We start from the raw sequence: 19337 nt of genomic DNA on the forward strand, positions 1-19337 counted from the left end.
TACATGAGTTAAAAATTATATTATATATATATTAAATGTAATATAAATGTTATATATAATATATTAAATGTCATTTATTCCTGTGATGCAAAGCAACAAATTGGCAGATTTTTTTTTTTTTTTTACTCATTTTAAAAAAGAACTGGCACACATTAAAATAAACAAGAAATAACAAAGCAAAAAAAAAAAAAAAATATATATATATATATATATATATATATATATATATATATATATATATATATATATATATATAATTCATAACATGTTTTTGGACATATTTTTATTGTATTAGTTTAACATATTATTATCGATGGGAATTTCCAGTGTTATTTTTTGTGGGGGGAGATAACTCAGTTATAACTCAGTTGTGATAGTGTGCTAAATTAATAAATGTAATAAAAGGAAATAAATTATGTGATAAAACAAAAATTGTTCATTTGAAATGTAATGCTGAATTATATTTTAAATTCGTTTTTTCCCTTTATGTATTTATTTTACTTTTTTTTTCATTTATTTACTTCATACAAATCATTTTTATATTAAATTAATTAATACATTTTTAAATGTATTTATTCATGCATTTATTTATTTATTTATTTATACTATGTATTTATTTATTCCCACGTGTATTCATTTCCAGATTTATCCATCTATATATTAATTTATTTATTTTTAATTTCTGCAGGGTTGGTGCTCCATAGAAGCATCCAACATTCCGGCTTTTTTAAAGTGCAATTTTTTCTTTTAGCAATTTCAGTGTGAACGCACTATTTATATTACAAAACGTCATAGACTAGACTTTGTTGTTGTTTTTGTTCTTCTTCTTCTTCTTGTTTTTTTCTCTCTCTTTTCCATTGTTACCTTTTGAGAGTAATTAGTTATATTTATGTTGATTATTCTTATTATTCATGGTGGATGTGCCTTTGTTGGTGGATGTTCCCTGTCTGGTTGTGTACAATTTGCAATAATAAATAAATAAATAAAATGTGGCCCCCGCTGAGGCAAGAATGGCGAGACGCTCAGTGGACACGCCCACCCGTTGAACAAACCACGCCCACTTAAAAACAAATCACCCGCGTCAGCCACGCCCCCGGTGTTGTGACACGTCTCGAAGCCTTTCCACGCCGCGCGCACGCCCAACGGTCGAGGCAGGGGAGGCCGCGCGCGCTTGAGCAAAGGCCGGGAAAATAATGGCGGCGCCCGTCTTGCGAGTGTCCACCCCTCGCTGGGAGCGGATAGTGCGGCTACTCGTCTGTCTCTCAGGAATCCTGTTATCCCTGTACGCTTTCCACGTGGAGAGGGAAAAGACCCGCGACGCCAACTACCGCGCCATGTGTGACTTGAGCAGCTCCATCAGCTGCTCCAAAGTCTTCACGTCCAGGTGAGAGAGCGAATCTCATAACCTAGCGAGTTCCCTAACTAGACAGCTGAGACACTAGGACTCAAGAACCTAGACACAGCTGTCAAAGACGCGTTCGAACTCTCGAAAACAGCGTTCTGACCCCTTCTGAACGCTTTAGGACATTTCGTGGTCGTTCCAAGGTTTAAACTTGCCCTTGATGACCAGAAAGTGCTGTCTAGTTAGGGAGCTCCCAATCTCTTGACACACAGCGGGAAAATCGCTTCGGGCCGCTGACTGGCTGAACATCTAATAAAATAACACACCCGTCTCACATTTATAGTCTGTTCTCATAGCGTCTCTTGGTTTGACACAAATGTAAACATAAATATGAATGAAATAACGTAATTTTAAAGCTGTTTATGAATGTGGCTTTTGTCTTATGAGGAAAAACACAGTGCGATAGCAGCTAATGCTAACACTGCTAATGAGTGAATGAGCTCTTTATCAGTCGAATACTATTAATAATGCTCTTATAACTTCATAAACGTTTATTTTCTAATCTCCTGGACTGGAGTGTGGTGTCGAGGTGAAATCAGAGCCACTCATTTATTAGCAGTAGTCACATTAGTTTCATGACTGTCAGAGTTTTCTTCATGTTTTGGGTATGAAGTTTTCCAAGCCCCTTTAAATGCTGGAGTTTAATCGTCTATTGATGTTTAAGTCTGAGAAGTGAGCTGAAGAAGGGTTTGATCAGGGTTAAACTTCGTTTTAGTAACCTTTGAAATCAGTGTCATTGATTTGAGACGTCAGTTCCTGATTTTATCACTAAAGGATCCACCCTTAAACATCACCAAACCATTAAACAAGTCATTCGGCAATTATTTGTAGTGCTCAAACTATCCTGGTAATATTTAGTTATATAATATTACCTCTGTGTGTGTGTGTGTGTGTGTGTGTGTGTGTGTGTGTGTGTGTATATATATATATATATATATATATATATATATATATATATATATAATGTATACGCACACACAAATATATATTAAATATATATAGTTACTGAATATATAAAGTTTATTTAGTGTAATTCATAATTAATATAGTGCCTACATGCATATATTAATGTTCACAAAATATTAACAAATGTATGTTTAGTAAATGTGTGTGTGTATAAATATATATATATATATATATATATATATATATATATATATATATATATATATATATATATATATATATATGTATATGTCTGTGTGTGTGTGTATGTATATGTACACAGACATGCATTTTTCATATTTATGTGTAAATTAAATATGAAAATATATTTTTTTTTTATTATACACTATATATTACTGTATTTCGTTGACTTGTACCCACATGTGGAATGACAATAAAGTTGAATCTAATATTAACTTCAGTGTGTGGAATATATACACTAAATGTTAATTTAAATGTATATAAATAGTGCATGTCTTCAGTTAATTTAGTGTGTGTATATATGTGTGTGTGTGTGTGTGTGTGTATATATATATATATATATATATATATATATATATATATATATATATATATATATATACACACACAGACACGCACAAAATTATATTATATATAAAACGTAGCAAATACTTAGTATATAGATATATATAATTGTATTTTCATATATTAAATGTATATAAAAATACATATGTATATATAAATATTTACTATATATGAAAAAATAAAGGAAATATTTTAGAAATATATTGATACACTGTATATTAACACACACACACACACACACATATATAATCAATAATATAAAATAATCTACATTTGCAGTTTAAAGGGGTCATATGATGCTTTTTTTAAAGAACATTATTTGGTGTAACAGAATATGTTGACATGCTTTAATGTTCAAAAGAAACATTATTGTTCAAATACTGTACATTTATTTTAGGTCCTCTCTCAAACCTGTCGTTTTCTACAAAGCCCCTCCTCCTGACAAGAGCAGTCTGCTCTGATTGGCCAACTGACCCAGTGCATTGTGATTGGCCGAACACTGTAAGCACTCTTTGGGAATGTAACGCCCCTTTCCATAATCACAAGCTTCATCTTTCAAAATAAATGTATAGACTGTTAATAATGTCTTCAGTTTTACCATCAGTTCAAGCTGAAAGAGGAACAGAGTAGCTTTCTCTCTCTCTCTCTCACACACACAAACGCGCGATGCACAGATAAATGGAGAACAAATCACATGCTTACTGAGATCATATCAGCTGTTCTAAGGGAAGATCTTTGATCTTTTTATGTGATTTTGATGTTTATTGAGATGACATGATCCATAATCTGTGAATCTGTAGATGTGCCCACTCAACTGGAAATAGGCTAAACAGCTCAGCGTCATGCATCACTCTCACGTATGATATTACAGTCACGTAGATAAAGACGCTGTGTGTTGGCATGTTTAAGTCTGTCGACTTGCTTCTGATTGTGTTGTTTGCTCACAGCGGGCAAAAGCAGGGAAAACAACCAAACTAAACTCCAGCCGGGTGAAGGTTTTCAGGAGCGTTACATAATCAGGCTTAGGGTCTGGCTCTTAAAGGGAACCAACTTTTAAAAGAACCGACTTCAGATAATCAGGCAACCTGAGCTGATCGAGGTCTTGTGCTATCCGTTTCGTTGTTATTCATTTGCAAATGTTCACTCCGTTGGGAAATGCACAATAATACTGCTCATTGAGTCTTGACTGCGCTGATGTTTAAAGGTTTGTGAAAGATTTCTGAGCGTGGGCTAGAGACGTTTTGTGCTTTAAAACATAAGAGAATTGAATCTCAATGACAGGAGTTGCCAGACAAACCAAAGACAGAGTCAAAATCAATGCCAGCTTCTATAGCTGTACGTACGTAGCTTGTTTGATACAGTTTCATTAGAGTAAATTGTATTATTTAAAGATTAATCGGAGTGCAGAAAGCTTGAAAAGTGCAAACATGCCCACACTAAATCATAGAAGAAAACAGTATTATTTTGGTGCATGTATACTGAAAGTCCTTCTGTCACACCTGTTGATGTAGAAACCAAAAATAGAGTGATTTTAGCATTAAGACATTTTTTAAAATCCAAATTCCTTGTTAGGAACTACATTACCCATAATCCTGCACAGCCATCCCTGTTACTGTGGCAATGAAAATCACTTTTAAAAGCTTGTCAGTGACCATCCAATCCCATGAAGCATAGCAAGTGTTTGAGTCATAGTTTCCTATTTTATTGTTCCACACATCGGTAGTTTCATATTGTACAGTTGTTCAGTGTGTGGTTTAATAACACATTAGCTAACCTTTTCAATCAAGTATGTACTTTGTTTTCTAATCAAGCATTGTTGTGTGGTGATTCATCTCTGAGCTGGTTGGTTTGGGTGGAGGCTAGTTATTGAGGAATCTGTTGAAGAGAGTGAACAAGGAAACATTATTGTTCCAGTTATTCTCCCACGGTCTTTTAACCGTTTTTGTTTTATATGTTGTGCGTACCATATATTTCTCATGAGATGTTTCTCATAAAATTGGAGACTATATGCTACATGTCTAGTTTGCAGACTTGCTAGTAATCGTAATTCCTCGTGTTTTTGTCATGTTGGATACACTACACTCTTGAAAATAACAAAAAGGCTTTTCACAGCAGCATCATAAGAAGAACCATTTTTGGGTTCCCTAAATAATTGTTTTTAACAAAAATTGTTGCATAAAGAACATTTTACTGCTCAGTGGAGTGATAATGCATACTAAAAACTAGGGATGTATGAAATGAGTTATTAGCCAATATATATACAAAAAAAAATACAGAAATATATATTTTTTTCAATTTTTTTTCCTGTGCAGAAGACGTAATTGTTAGTTAGAACTAATAAACATTATAAAAGTAATTTTTTTAATGAGAGTACATTGAAATAGGCTGTGCTTGCAGGTTTGAGTCTACTGAATTGTTTTAGAGAGCTTCACTAAAAAGCTTATTGAAAATAAATATGTTTTGAAAATATAAATATCAACGTTTTTTTTTTCTTTCTTCCTTCGGACAGGTGCAGTTGAAACGTTAACATTTAATATGTGCATTTAACATTAATCTATCATCTAAAGCAAAAAAAAAAAATCTAAAAACATTTTAGAGACCCTTGTATTTATTCATAATCCATTTGAAAAAACATATTACACAATAATTAATAAATCTGTATATATTAAATATTTTTACTTACAAGTGTCTTTAAAAATTGTTTATGACATCAGCTACTGCTCTATTTATTCAGAAACACAAGTATCTTGATGTAATTTGTGTATTTTACTTTAATTTTGTTACAAGTAGGCAAACAGCACCCCATTAAATTAATAAAACACTTTACCAGATGTCTATTAGGACCCTTGGGAGGCAATTTTTTGCTGCTGTTGCATGCGCTAGTGATTGTTCGTTGACTATGGATGCATCATTCTGTTCATGCATTCTCCAATTCAATCAATTCAATGCTGCAATCCAAAACAGTGAATCAAACCAGAAAGAATCAAATTTCTGAGCAGAAACCCTTTCATGGGGAATAATGCGAAAATTGTCCATTTTACTTCTTAACGCTAAAACCAGTTGTTTGGTGATTGTTAGCCAAAACAAAGGCCCCTCCCAAAAATACATCATGATTTTCCAACCTTTTAAGATACTTTTGTTTTGGATAATGCATTGTGAGCTGAAAAATGCTGAAAAATATCAAACGTTATTGTAATTAACATGCATGATTTTATCTAATTGGCTAATTATGTGTGCTTGTATGTACTTATGCTGGAATGGGATGTGACTGGAAACCACCACGTTTCTCCTTTATTCGTATAATTTCAATCAATTTGGGTCTGGGAAAAGGAAACTGTTTTATATTCTGCGGTCTTGATCATTGTATGGTTTGATTTAGGCCAAATATTCTGTCATGATTGTGCTTGTATTCCCTTGAGAAACCCAGAGCGCTCACACATGATATCAGTGTTTATTTTTAGTTCATGTTCTGCTTCTTTACTGGTTCTCTCTGTTTGTGTTTTCATATTTCCTGTAGATGGGGTCGAGGATTTGGACTGTTGGGTACCATTTTTGGGAACGACAGTGCAGTAAACCAGCCAAACAGTGTCTATGGAATCTTGTTTTATATCTTTCAACTGTTACTAGGTAAGAACAGCATCATGTGCTGATAATGACGGGACTTTCTAGGGATGCACCGGTATAGAAAGTATGGCAGATATAGCTTAAATGTCGATTTATGGCCAAAGTGTCATCGTTTTTTGCATCAACTTCCATTTTTTTTCCACTTGTTATCTTCTCAACTGTATGATTTTCTGTATTGTTGCAAGATGTGAATGGTGTTATCTACAAAAATACATCAGCTATGCATTAAAGGTTGGATATATTTAGTACATCCAAGTTTACCTACGTACAGTTTACTCACATAAAGCAATATATAGCATATGTGACCCTGGACCACAAAACCATAAAGTCATAAGGATACAATTCTCAAAATTTGGATTTATACATCATCTGAAAGCTGATTAATAATCTTTCCATTGATGCATGGTTTGTTAGGATCAGACAATATTTGGCTGAGGTACAACTATTTGGAAATCTGTAATCTGAGGGTGCAAAAAAAAAAAAAAAGATTATTGACAAAATCATCTTTAAAGTTACTGCTGTATTCAGTTTCTCTTATAATTGTCATTCAATTCGTCTGGGTTAATATCATTAGATAAAACTACACTAAAACATTTTTATTCAATTTAAATCAAGCTAAAATAAAATATTAATATTAGATGTTAATGAAGCTACTAAATTTACTATCTGAAAAAAAAACAAAAAAACAAAACTGACACGTAAATAAATATAAATTAAACCTAAAATAAAAAAAATAAACACGACCAAAACGCATTTAAAAATTGTTAAACATTAATGAAAATATACAAATAAACAAAAGTTCATTATATTAATATAAACTGTAGTAATTTATCCTAGTTTAAATAATAGTAAAATAGCACTGGTCTTTAGAGATGTGCAGAAGTACATTTTCACTATTGACTTATTGATTTATTATCGGATCAATACGGTTGAGTTAAGGAAGCCCTGTATGTATGTTTTCTGGTTTAGGTTTGAGAAATGATTGATCGTCTTTCTTCATCATATAGATGCTAAATGCAACCCTTTTAATTTTCAGCCCAAAATACATTTTAATTTGAGAACTTTTTTTTTTTTTTTAAATGAAGCGCTTTTGCATTATGACATTTATTTTCATGATAATTGAGCATATTCCCTTCAGTTCTTATTTCTTATTACAATATAGTAAACAATCACATACAATTAGTACAATCCCACAATTAAAACATCCTAAGATTGGGGGAAATTTTGCTTAATTGTTATTAAGCAATTGACATATATATACTGTATATTATAGTAATGCGAATCTCATTTTGACGTTTTTGTGGGATCCGTTGAAATAACTACGACCTGAATTTGCACAAACCTATCTTCGCTACTATAATCATCACAAACAAACAGATGTGCATGTTATAAATGATAATAAGAGCATGAAATGTAATTTGTAAATTCATTCAGAAAAATTCTAACTAAATAAAAATCTAGAGAAACTAGTAGTTGTTTTGACTAGTTGATCATCCCGACCCATCCCTGCAGACGTCTGCCTCATCACTTCCCCTTTGCTCTTTCCCTCAGCAGTCAGCAGTGACTCAAGTTCCTCTGCGTGTTTGGCTCTTCTGATCTGTCCTCGGGTTTATTGTGCTTCTAAAACTGGACACAGTCAAGTCTTTCTTCACACTATTGCAGTACATTTGCATAATGCAGTTTTGCACTTCCTATAAACTGTTTTACATTTTACTGTGCATTTATTTTTTGGCTTATTTCCTTATCGATGCATGGATTAGTGGACCGGCTGTTGACTCTGTTAATCAAACTAAAGGCTCTGGTCTTTTATAATCCTAGTAGTGAGCTGTCTTCTAAAGCGGCAGTTTAAGATGGCATTGTTGCGCCTCTAATGTGATATGACATACGTTCATGTGAATTAAGTCTCAAATCCTTTGTTTTCTGTTTACATGCATTTTAAGATACTTCAGGTGAAATAACATACGCTAAATACATACGCCTTTAGATTTCAGTTATAATACATATTTAAAGAGTTTTTTTTTTTCAATTCTGCAGCACTTTTATTCCTCTCTATATTCTTAAGGTTTTTACTGAGGGTTTTGTTTATGTATCATTCGCCTGCTTTTATTCGGGTACTTTATTTGCTTGCGTCTGTAGATTTCGAAGGTCGCAAGTCTTTTCTCCACTTCAGCAGAACGTACATACAACAAAACTTAAAAGTTTTATTCTTGTCTATGTTCTAAAGGTTTTTACTGAGGGGTTTGTTTGTTTATTTATCATTGACATTGATTTATATAACATTTCATTCCTAAAAACATGGCAAAGACAATTTTTTTAACGAAATGAAACAAAAATTTTAACCAGGCTTTATCCAGTTTTGTTCTGGAAATGCAAATTAGTGCATCTTTAATGTTAATATTTAAAGGGGTCATGACCTGGGAAATAAAATTTCCTTTGATCTTTTGACATATAACAGGTTAATGTACTATAAAAACTGCCTGAAAGTTTCAAAACTTTCTCATAAGTTTAGAAACTCTTTTTATTGAGACCAAGCTCAGAAAACAACTCATTTTGGAATGGCCCACTTTATGATGTAATAGTGTGGCTAAGCCCCGCCTCCGCAGGAGAACAATGCCTGCTTCTACTTCACTGCCTGTTTAGCTCCGCCCACTGATACACATTTGTAGATACACATGACTATGGAAATTGTAGAGTTTTTGTGTGTATTTGACAATGGATATTATCAAATGAAATGGTGAAGTGCTCTTAACAACTTCCAATTTCAGTTACACGTGGCCTTTAAAAGCAGCTGTCTATGTAGAGTGCACTAGGTTTGAAACAGATCCATCCTGTCTACCCTAGAATCAGCAGACACTTGGAGACCTCTTTAATTTCTAAAACCTTGCCATGTCGCTTTCCACGACCCGAATCTCAGTTAGTTCTGTCCTTGTCTGCTCCGTAATGTGTGTGTGATCCCGATCCGTTTGTCCTGCTAATGAAATTTCATGACTGAATAGCAAGACTGTGCCAGAGCGTGTTGAATGCCCTTTGTTGTGGAGATTCACTCCTTTTTCTGAAGCGCTCGAGCAAGTGATGAGTAGAGGAAGCTCAAGCTTGAGTCATGCTCCGCCCCCTTTCAAGCCACGCCCACTACACACTATAAAGGCACCTGCCTTATAAAGCAGCATCCTAACTCGAATCCCGTAACCTCATAAGTGAGTGGTTTGGAAGACCTCTGTGTGTGTGTGTGTGTGTGTGTGTGTGTGTGAGTGTGTGTGTGTGTGTGTGTTATAGAAATAGAAACGCAGCCTCTGTGACAATACAGGCGTCATTCTACAATATTCATTGTTTTGCCATTGTTCAGTCACAAGTGAATGACACACAGTAGGTTTTGCTTGGAATTTTTATTTTTTGTTAAACACGAGCGAGATCTGAATTTCGGTGTGGTTTATAATAAGTAATTATTGCTGTTAAAAGCACCCCAAAATCTAATTTTGCTATGATTCTACAACAGGTCAAGAAATCTGTTTTAAAGAAGAAATGAACATAATATATTGGGCATTATAGTTGAAGTAAATATAAGTTATTTATAATTGCTTCATTGAAAGTTTTACTATTAAGTATATTTTACTGAACTGTCTCGATATTAGACAATCCTATAATTAGACAACAATTATATTCAGAAATTTAATTTATAGATGTTTTTATAAAGGTTTCACCTGGAATTCTTTTTAATCAAATATTAGACTAAAGGATTTCATATAGTTGACTTTGTGATGTTGTAAGTAAATATTATTATAATTTAATTTTCTCTCTCTCAAATAGAGCCTTTAATAATATGGCATTAAAATAATAACAAACTAAAACTATTAAATAAAAGTATAGCTCATTTTTTATAAGTATATATTTTTTTCATATTATTTTATTGTAGTATTTTCTGATTGAAGATGAAAACAGTAATAAATTGTGTGTATGTGTGTGTGTGTGTGTGTGTGACAGTACACACATACAAACAAAAACTTTTATTTTGGAACCATATATATATATATATATATATATATATATATATATATATATATATATATATATATATATATATGGAATGTTTTTTTTTATTATTTTATTAATAACGCAGGTTAAAATTAAAAATTAAAATACGGGAGATGTACAGGGAAATACTAATATGGGAGGACGGTGGGAAAGAAGGGTAAAATACGTGACTTTCCCGGCCAAAACGGATACTTGACCGGTATGGTGAGGTGAATGGATTATCTCAGCAAAGGAGAATTGCTCATTAACACAGATTTAGACAGATTTGTGAACAATATTTCAGAGAAATCTGCCTTTTGTGTACATAGAAAAAGTTTCAGATCTTTGAGTTCAGCTCATGAAAAATGGGAGCAAAAACAAGTGTTGCGTACATAATTTTGTTATATAACCTGCTAAATGTCACGGGACGCCTACGTTGATTATACTATATTACAATCAAATTTAATCTAATCTTGACAAACTATATATCGTTGGAAAGGTCTAAGACTCCCAAATATATATTTTACCAATATTTTTTGTTAAAAATTATGTAGGAAAAGTAATAGATGAATTTATGACAAGAGTGCACCCTCAGAAATCTACATTACAAAAGGAGCTTTGACCTTTGTTTAAAAAAAAGACTTCCTCGTTGCCTTTTTCTCTATCACATTTTAGAAATCATCAGAAGTTATATATCACTTGAAAACATAAAATCTCAAAATTCATCCTTCAAAACCCATTTTAAAATCAGACCTTGCATTACCATGTAAATGGCACATCAAAATCATGTTACAAAATGTTTTCAGTCATGAATTACAAAAATGTAGGTTTGTATCATGCACATTCAAGTCTATCTTCAAAAACGTGAGTGACAGTTATCAGGATAATGTTATATTGTATATTATATAGCTTTTGTAGATATAACCCTTAAATTAAAATTATATTAATAATATTTATAGTATGTTGTTCCATAAATATAGCTTTAATGCTGAATGGTACTAAAAGAAAAATGGCTGCATAATTAATATTTCTTATCTTCCTATAATATTTTTATGCCACTACTTGTACCTCTGAAGAGTATTCATGTATATTTGATGCACTTTCTGTGGTAGTGAACTCTCTGCACTGCTCTTGTTGTTGTTCTTCAGTGGATTAACCCGTGTGTGTGTGTGTGTGTGTGTGTGTGTGCGCAGGTTTGACGGCCAGTGCGATGGCGGCTCTGATTCTCATGACCACCTCCATCGCGTCAGTGATGGGCTCCCTCTACCTGGGCTACATCCTCTACTTCGTCCTCAAGGACTTCTGCGTCATCTGCATCACCACATACGCACTGAACTTCATCCTGTTTGTGCTCAACTACAAGCGACTGGTTTACTTGAACGAGGCCTGGAAGCAGCAGCTCCAAGCCAAGCAGGACTAGACACACAAAAACACAACAATGACACAAGTAGAGAAGGAGAACCAATCATCCAACACGTGAGGAAGAGGGGACTTCTGGAAAAATCTGTGACTTGTCACCAGGAGACCTTGCTTCCAAACAAATGTCCATTCTGTTGTGTGTGTGTGTGTGTGTGTGTGTGTTAAACAAGGAAAGAAAACGTGTATCTTTAGGGGCCACAGATCACAGGTTCATTGCAAGGAAGGATTGGAAACCAGAAACACATCTTTATCCGCTTTGATTTCTCCTTGGTTTTCTTTGTTCCCTGAGATGAAAATGAGGTTTGCGCTTGATCGAGAGAGAGAGAGAGCGGTCGGAAAGCACTTACGAAACAAACAGAAGAGGGTGTCCTTTCCCTGAGGAATAAAATAATGTAAAAAACAATGTGATAACTTCTGTTTACTTGAATCCACTGTGAAAGTGGTTGCTCTTTGGACTGTATTTAAGGGTTATAAAGGGTAAACACGAATGATCATGAGGCTAATGTAACGCTCGCAGACATGACGGCTTGCTATCATTGAAACGACAAATAAAGTGTCATTTGTTTTTTTTGTTTTTTTACAGATTTTTTTTTGTTTGTTTTGTTTGTTTGGAAGAGGACCACTCATAAAACACGGACGAATGTGTGACTATTTTTTTTATCAGTTTGTTGTGCAGTTCTGTAAATAGCTGCCGCGAAGCAATATTCCAGTCCAGATTAGTTTGTGTTTTACCGGTGAAACATTTCCAGCGAGTGCTTTCAACGGCGATTGTGCGAGTTATTTTTTTGTGTGTGTTTTAGTATTTTACTCATCTTTAGGGGGTCTTGATCCAGAATAAATGCTGCATTCGTCGTGTTGGAATTGAGTTGAAGTTGTCAAGTCAGCAGACTTAATAATTATTTATTAACACCTGATTTTAAAGAATTACTTTGGGGGAAAAAATGAACATTTGCTGAAATCCTACTCGCCCTCAGTCTATCCAAGATCAGGATGAGTTTCTTTCTTCATCAGGTTTGTAGAAATCTAGCATTGCATCAGTGTCTCATCAATGGATGCTCTGCAGTGAATGGGTGCCGTCAGAACGAGAGTCCAAACAGCTGATAAAAACATCATCACAGATTTGTTTAGAGCTGTTTAAACGGTGCTTGATCTGTGCAGATTTCTCTCCTGATTCACACCAGAACAGTTTTTCACTGGAGGAAGTGTTATTATAGTGGATAATGCTGGATTTGTTTAATCTTTTGTCTTCTCCAGATGTTAACTGACGTGGACTGGAGTGCTGTGGATTATTGTGATGTTTTTATCAGCTGTTTGGACTCTCATTCTGACGGCACCCATTCACTGCAGGGCAGACACTGATGCAGTGCTACATTTCTCAATGAGCAAACAAACTTACTGTTATTGCACTCATCAGAAATGTATGTTTGTGGTAATTCCAGCAATTTCAGATTGACTACTTTTTTATTGTTGGTTTCAAACTAAGGTTCCTTTATTGAAGTAAACTCTCCCAGGAATCAAGATCCAGTGATGTCCACTTCACAGGGTCCTCCACAGTCGAATAGAACAACATCTGAAGTCATACGAGATGGAGAGCCAGTCACACTCAAAGCTAGCGTTTCTTATCTTGAGTTTAGCTGCTGATTTTCACACGAGTGGTACCAGAATCATCCCAAGAGCTGCATCTACTGTACTACTGTAATGTAATTTACGATACGTCTGTTACCCAGAAACCCCTTGACCTTTCCGTGAAATTACCAGTAGGGTGATCCCCTTCACTTCTACCTCTCAGTATTTGTCTCCAGCTGTTTTAATGCCAACGGATGCAACAGAAGAGTCATAACCTGCCAGTTTTATTCCCTCTTAAAGTTTTATTTGGCGTCAGAGTTTTATCCGTGTGTGTGTAATTGAATCCACAATATCGCTAATACACTTAAAAATAAAGGTTTTCTTGGCATTGATGCTTCCTTAGAGACCCTTTAACATCAATGGAATCTCTCCATTCCACAAAAAGCTCTTTATAATGAAAATGAAATACTATAACGGAGTAAGAAAAATAATTGAAAGGTTCTTCGGGGAACCAAATATGGTTTCTCAATGGCGCCCCCTTTTGAAACCTTTATTTTTAAGAGTTTATTGTGTTACGTCGTAGACTTTGAAAGTCATTATTTTGTCAGTTCACGATGAAAAAACTCGACCAACTATCCAACCCAGTATTACACACGTCAAACAACTCGTTAAACTGGTTTTCGGCTGATGTTGAGCTCATTTCAGTCTTCAATGGGAGACACTGGAACATTGAAATGTGATGAATTGAACTGAATTGGAGTTGTGAACTTGAAATGATAACGAACTTATGAGTGATTGATCTCCAGACCGCGGGTTGATTGTTCAGTTGACAAAACACTGAAAATAGTCTTGTTTTCCACTCACAATAATTCAAAAATGGTTTCTACCCAAACTCAACTCTATTGGTTTGGAGATGTTGAGTCGTTCCTTGACCGGCTGGTTTAATTTATTGACCTTTGTTTAGTTGATGATGCTTTTGTGAAGCACAACTTGTGGTTGGCGTCTTTAAATGTCTTTGCGTAATGGTTTTCAGCCAAACTTGCGAACAAATCGAATGGTGGTTGGAGTTTCGCAGCTCAATTCTACAGCAGAGTTGATGTGATTTATACATTAGTTGCGTGTTCTTTTGGTTTTATATATTTCACACAGACTAATTATGATGCCAGAACATAATTTTTCCAATTCAAGTCAACATGAAGGGCTTTGCAACCCTTTTTTACTTTAGAATGTGATTTGTTTCGGAGTGAAAATGGATATTATTGTGTATTGGATTGTGAAAAGGATCCGATTGTGTAAATATGTTTTTTATTAACCAATAACTTGAGCCGCATGGACTTAAAAGTCGTTTTATGTGCGTTTCAAGTTATTGTGCGTTGGCGAAGAGTACGAACATTGTAATAATGTGAATTGTTAGAGTAGCCAAAAAATGATTTCAGTATTTTTTTGTCTTGTTTTCCAGTGCAAATATCATTTGCTTGAGAAGCAACGTAAAATATTAAGTCTTGTTTTGGAGTAAAAATGAGTTTTTGCTTCATATAAGAAAAAAAATGCCAGTGGGGTCAGATTTTTTTTTTTTTTTTTTTTTTTAACGTTTATTTTTCTGAGACCTTTGGCAGATATTTTTTCTTGTTTTAAATAAAAACACGCTCAATTGAATAAAAGACTTATGCATATTGCTTCTAAAGTAAATATATCTTAATTTAAAAATGTTTTGTACTGGGAAAAAAAAGACAAAATACTAGCTAAGAAAATAATTTTTGCAATGCATTCAGAAAGTAAATAGTCAGTTTTGACATTATGTTGACTTTAAAGAAAAACAACCCAATGTTTTAATGCATATTAAATTTACATCTACTTCAAATGACAAGATCCCCCCCAAAATGACGTAAAAGGGTTGCCTTCACAACGTTAAATTAATTAAAAGTGCCTTCTGTATGTCCACTGGGCCTTTAAGTTTAGCATGATTCACAACAAGTCTGTCTGCTTGCCTTTTTCGGGAAAATTAAGACCGAGATTGATGACCACTGAAATATTTGCGGTGTTATTATCTCATAACTCACCTTTACAAAAGCAAAAACTGTAACCCTAAATCATTTGGTTGTTCCTTGTATCTCATGTATGTATTATTTTAGACTCATATTTTCGTACAATGTGAGTTTCAGATAGTGAATAAATAGCTTTTTGTTGTTCTTATTATTTCCTGATGTAACTGTGGGGGCGTCTTGATGACGACGAGCCCCCGTTAACGTTCTAGATATTTTAGGAGACGTGAGAAACGGATGGATTTTATTTCCAATTGTACCTTTTTAGGGTATTTTGTTTGTGGAGAGTAAACTTTGTTTCGGTTTTGCTTCTGTATTTGCCAAATGAGTAAAAAATGCTGTATTTTCTTACATGGGTGCCGTGTTTGGGAGGATTCTGTGTCTGGGAATCAGCTGCAGTGAACATGAACACGTGTCATTGTTTTGTGGATATGATCTGCCATTAAAACATTCCCCTTGACCTCTCGGAGCCCTTTTGTCCTTTGACCTCTGACCTCATGAGAGAAACGATAGGCTGAATTGTTCAGGCTGTGTTTGGATTAGTATACTACAGTATTACTCTTCACACAGCACTATTTCTGAAGTGTGTGAATTATTTTGAATGCATCACAAACGTGCAATATGCACCTAGACATACTTTTTCCCACAATGCAATGCATTCCACAGTGCGTGTGATTTTTAAGACCAAAAAAAACAGTTATCAATTAAAAAATGTTTACTTTTCATAATTTTTGTCTTGTTTTCTAGCACAAATGTCTAAAATAATTCACAAAATGATCTAAGAAGCCTTGTTTCCTGAGAATTAAAGTATTTCAATTTTTTCTTGTTTTTTAGTTTTGTTGTTGTTTTTACTTATTGATTGTTGACTTGGATTTTTTTTTTTTTTTTTACAGATGTGATATATTTCTTCAGAAACGGGTCTCATCATAGATGTATAACTTCTAATATCTAGGAAGTCTATAAACAGAGATTTGCTCAGATTCTTCATATTCTACCAAAGGTTCATCTTGTGGAGGTTTACGCTCTTTATTGGCTTTATATGGTCATGACAGGAAGTGATTCACTAGTCAACACATGCCTGTGAAGTATTTATACATTTATCAAGACTTCATCCGTCTGTTAATGAAACGTCCTTTTTCTAAAACTAGCATGCAGTAAAGTCTTCCATGCTAATGATGCATGCTGTATTAACAGCTGGAGAGTTTCTGGAAATACTGAAAAAAAGGAAGTGTTATTATGAATTATGGACTCGTATTTTTGCCTGAAATTTAACTGATGGACTGGAGTGTTTTGGATTATTGTGATGTTTTTATCAGACTCTCATTCTGACGGCACCCATTCACTGCAGAGCATCCACTGATGAGACATTTCTCCGAATCTGATGAAGACACAAACTCAGTCCTGATCTCGGATGGACTGAGGGTGAGTACGTTTTCAGCACATTTTCATTTTTGGTTTGAAAATGTCCCTTTAACATCATGTGTGTGTTTCAGACAAAAGATATATAAGATAAATAACAGGAACATTAATGAATCTCAGGGATGATCTTGTTGGAATGCCATTTATTTTGATGACATCGCTCGGGAATGTCTGGAATGTCCACGAACAAAGGATTCATTCATTGTTTATGAAGTAATTAAAGTAAAGTACACTCTCATAAAAATCATCAGCTGGTCACTTACACACATGCCTCCAAAATGAGAAATACTGGAGCCAATTATTAGAAGTTGATTAAAATATATAATAAAGTGGACAGTTTACTTAACTACTGCCAGTGGGAAGAAAACACATCCTGGTCACATTTCACCTTAAAAAAACGAAAATATATTTATATTTTATATTTATTTATTTTGACTTTTTTTATGATCATTAAAATTTTTCTTTTTTTTTTTTTTTTTTTTTTTTTGCAATTCTCATTCTCAATTGATCCTTATTAGGTTCTCATGGAATAATGTTATTACTGTAATACACAAAAAACATTACATATCTGCCATCTAGGCAAACAACAAATATCAAAATTATATATAAACAACTATATAGCATTACACTAATGAATTTGGGTAGAAAATGTGTTTTAATTATAATGTAAATCATGTAAAAAAAATCTTGCTGGTCCTAAAATAGACTAAATGGTCCTTAAACGAAATGTTATTCATTTAACGGAGGTTGAAATGTGACCTAGACGTGTTCACTGGTTATCAAACGTTCACAATATGAATCCTAGACGCTGAAAAAAGAGAAAACATTCCTGCTCCAGTTTAATAGTGTTGCCTGCATTCAGGACTTTTAAAAGAAAACAATTGAGTGGTCTTTACGAAGAACACAGCAATCTGGACTGATCACACAACACATGTGTTTCCCCACAGCTGTGATCCTCAGTGTGGCACACATAAGGCACTTCCTCCTGATAAACCTGGTTTCCCCTCACAGCTGATCCGGCTCATGGAGAGCGGGCCGAGACGTCTCATTGGCGATCCTCCAGTATCGCTCTCGCAGCAGAAACGCTCCGGCTTTGGGCTGACGCTGCCGGGTCAAGACTCCCTTCTTATTCCCAACCACTCGAGTGATGGCTGGACACGGAGAGAGACATTAACACATGCAGATGTACATTTACTAAAACATCCTCAGATCCTCTGAGAGTTTGTTTCGTCATCAGATTTGGAGAAATGCATCAATGCGTGCTCTGGAAGTGAATGGGTGCCGTCAGAATGAGAGTCCAAATAGCTGATAAAAACATCGCAATAATCCACAGCACTCCAGTCCACGTGTTTTTATCAGCTCTTTGGACTCTCATTCTGACGGCACCCATTCACTTCAGAGCATCCGCTGATACATTTCTCCAAATCTGATGAAGAAACAAACTCTCCAGAAGGATGTTTCATCAAATGTACATTTTTGCTTTAATTTCAAATGTGAAGCCAGTGTGTTCCTACTTTGAGCCGTCATGAAGTCGGCGAAGTTCCAGATCAGCTCTCCGATCAGGAACTCCTTCCTCTTCCGGTCGAACACGCTGTGGTAGTTCTGCAGACGGTGGTTTGATACTCCTCCGTGAACATCATGGGTGGATCCTGCAGGACGGCAAACACTTCTTCAGGTTCACTTCTTCACACAAACATACTGTAACGTGTGAGTGTTGAAGAGTGTGTGTACTCACGCTGTGTAATCCGGGCACGGCGTCCGCTCCGTACTCGCTCTGGATGATGGGCTTCTGGTATTTCCGTACCAGTCATCAAACTGAGTGTTGAGCTGAGACTGATGATCTCTGTGTGACCCGGGTCATGATACCACGACAGATAGCTGTTCACACAGATGACGTCCACATACGGACCCTGAGCAGCACACACACACCACACAAACACACTTCATCAGTCCGTTCAGCTAAACTACATCACTCTTTCCTCACGCACACAGCTACGGTTTCCACTCAAAGTCTTAAAGGTACAGGAGCAGAAGAGTGCAAAATGATCCTGGAAATCTCAAGGGTTTGTGAGGAGTAGAAACAATATTAAACTCAGAAATTGATGGTAAATTCACAAATAAATATAAATGGCAATTAACATTCAATTAAACGATTAAATAATTTAATACATTTGGAATTTGATTGAAAGGAAGTAACAAAGTGTGTGTGTGTGTGTGTGTGTGTGTAAAATAAATATGACGAAATATCTGATTTGTTTCTTTAGCTAAAAAAAATATTATATATATATATATCCATTTATTATTAGTATCACATTATTTACATTATAACTATCAATCAATATAGCTCTAAATATACACTGAAAAAA

The 19337-nt window shown here is 34.7% G+C and overlaps 1 protein-coding gene, 1 long non-coding RNA gene and 1 pseudogene across 2 annotated transcripts; 2 read left to right on the forward strand and 1 right to left on the reverse strand.

Moving 5' to 3' along the window:
• Window positions 1-1095: 1095 nt before the first annotated feature.
• LOC113070234 (vitamin K epoxide reductase complex subunit 1-like protein 1) lies at window positions 1096-12805 on the forward strand. Its single transcript, XM_026243461.1, has 3 exons — window positions 1096-1384; window positions 6411-6520; window positions 11719-12805. Exons 1-3 carry the CDS (start codon window positions 1194-1196, stop codon window positions 11943-11945), a joined length of 528 nt encoding a protein of 175 aa, XP_026099246.1. The 5' UTR covers window positions 1096-1193; the 3' UTR covers window positions 11946-12805.
• Window positions 12806-13219: 414 nt separating this feature from the next.
• On the forward strand, window positions 13220-16012 carry LOC113070241 (uncharacterized). Its single transcript, XR_003279887.1, has 2 exons — window positions 13220-13827; window positions 13887-16012. It is a non-coding gene; the product is annotated as an uncharacterized LOC113070241 (long non-coding RNA).
• A 1831-nt stretch (window positions 16013-17843) lies between these two features.
• Window positions 17844-18893, reverse strand: LOC113087007 (beta-glucuronidase-like; annotated as a pseudogene).
• Window positions 18894-19337: the final 444 nt, after the last annotated feature.

The sequence above is a fragment of the Carassius auratus genome, chromosome 5 (assembly GCF_003368295.1).
Source record: "Carassius auratus strain Wakin chromosome 5, ASM336829v1, whole genome shotgun sequence".
NCBI classification, from domain to species: Eukaryota; Metazoa; Chordata; class Actinopteri; order Cypriniformes; family Cyprinidae; genus Carassius; species Carassius auratus.

Bases quoted from the DNA above. Each gene is read 5' to 3' on its own strand.
- LOC113070234 (XM_026243461.1), top strand. From the start codon at position 1,194: ATGGCGGCGCCCGTCTTGCGAGTGTCCACCCCTCGCTGGGAGCGGATA. The intron at 1,385-6,410 runs GTGAGAGAGCGA...TATTTCCTGTAG, and splicing joins TCCAAAGTCTTCACGTCCAG to ATGGGGTCGAGGATTTGGAC. The intron at 6,521-11,718 runs GTAAGAACAGCA...GTGTGTGCGCAG, and splicing joins TATCTTTCAACTGTTACTAG to GTTTGACGGCCAGTGCGATG.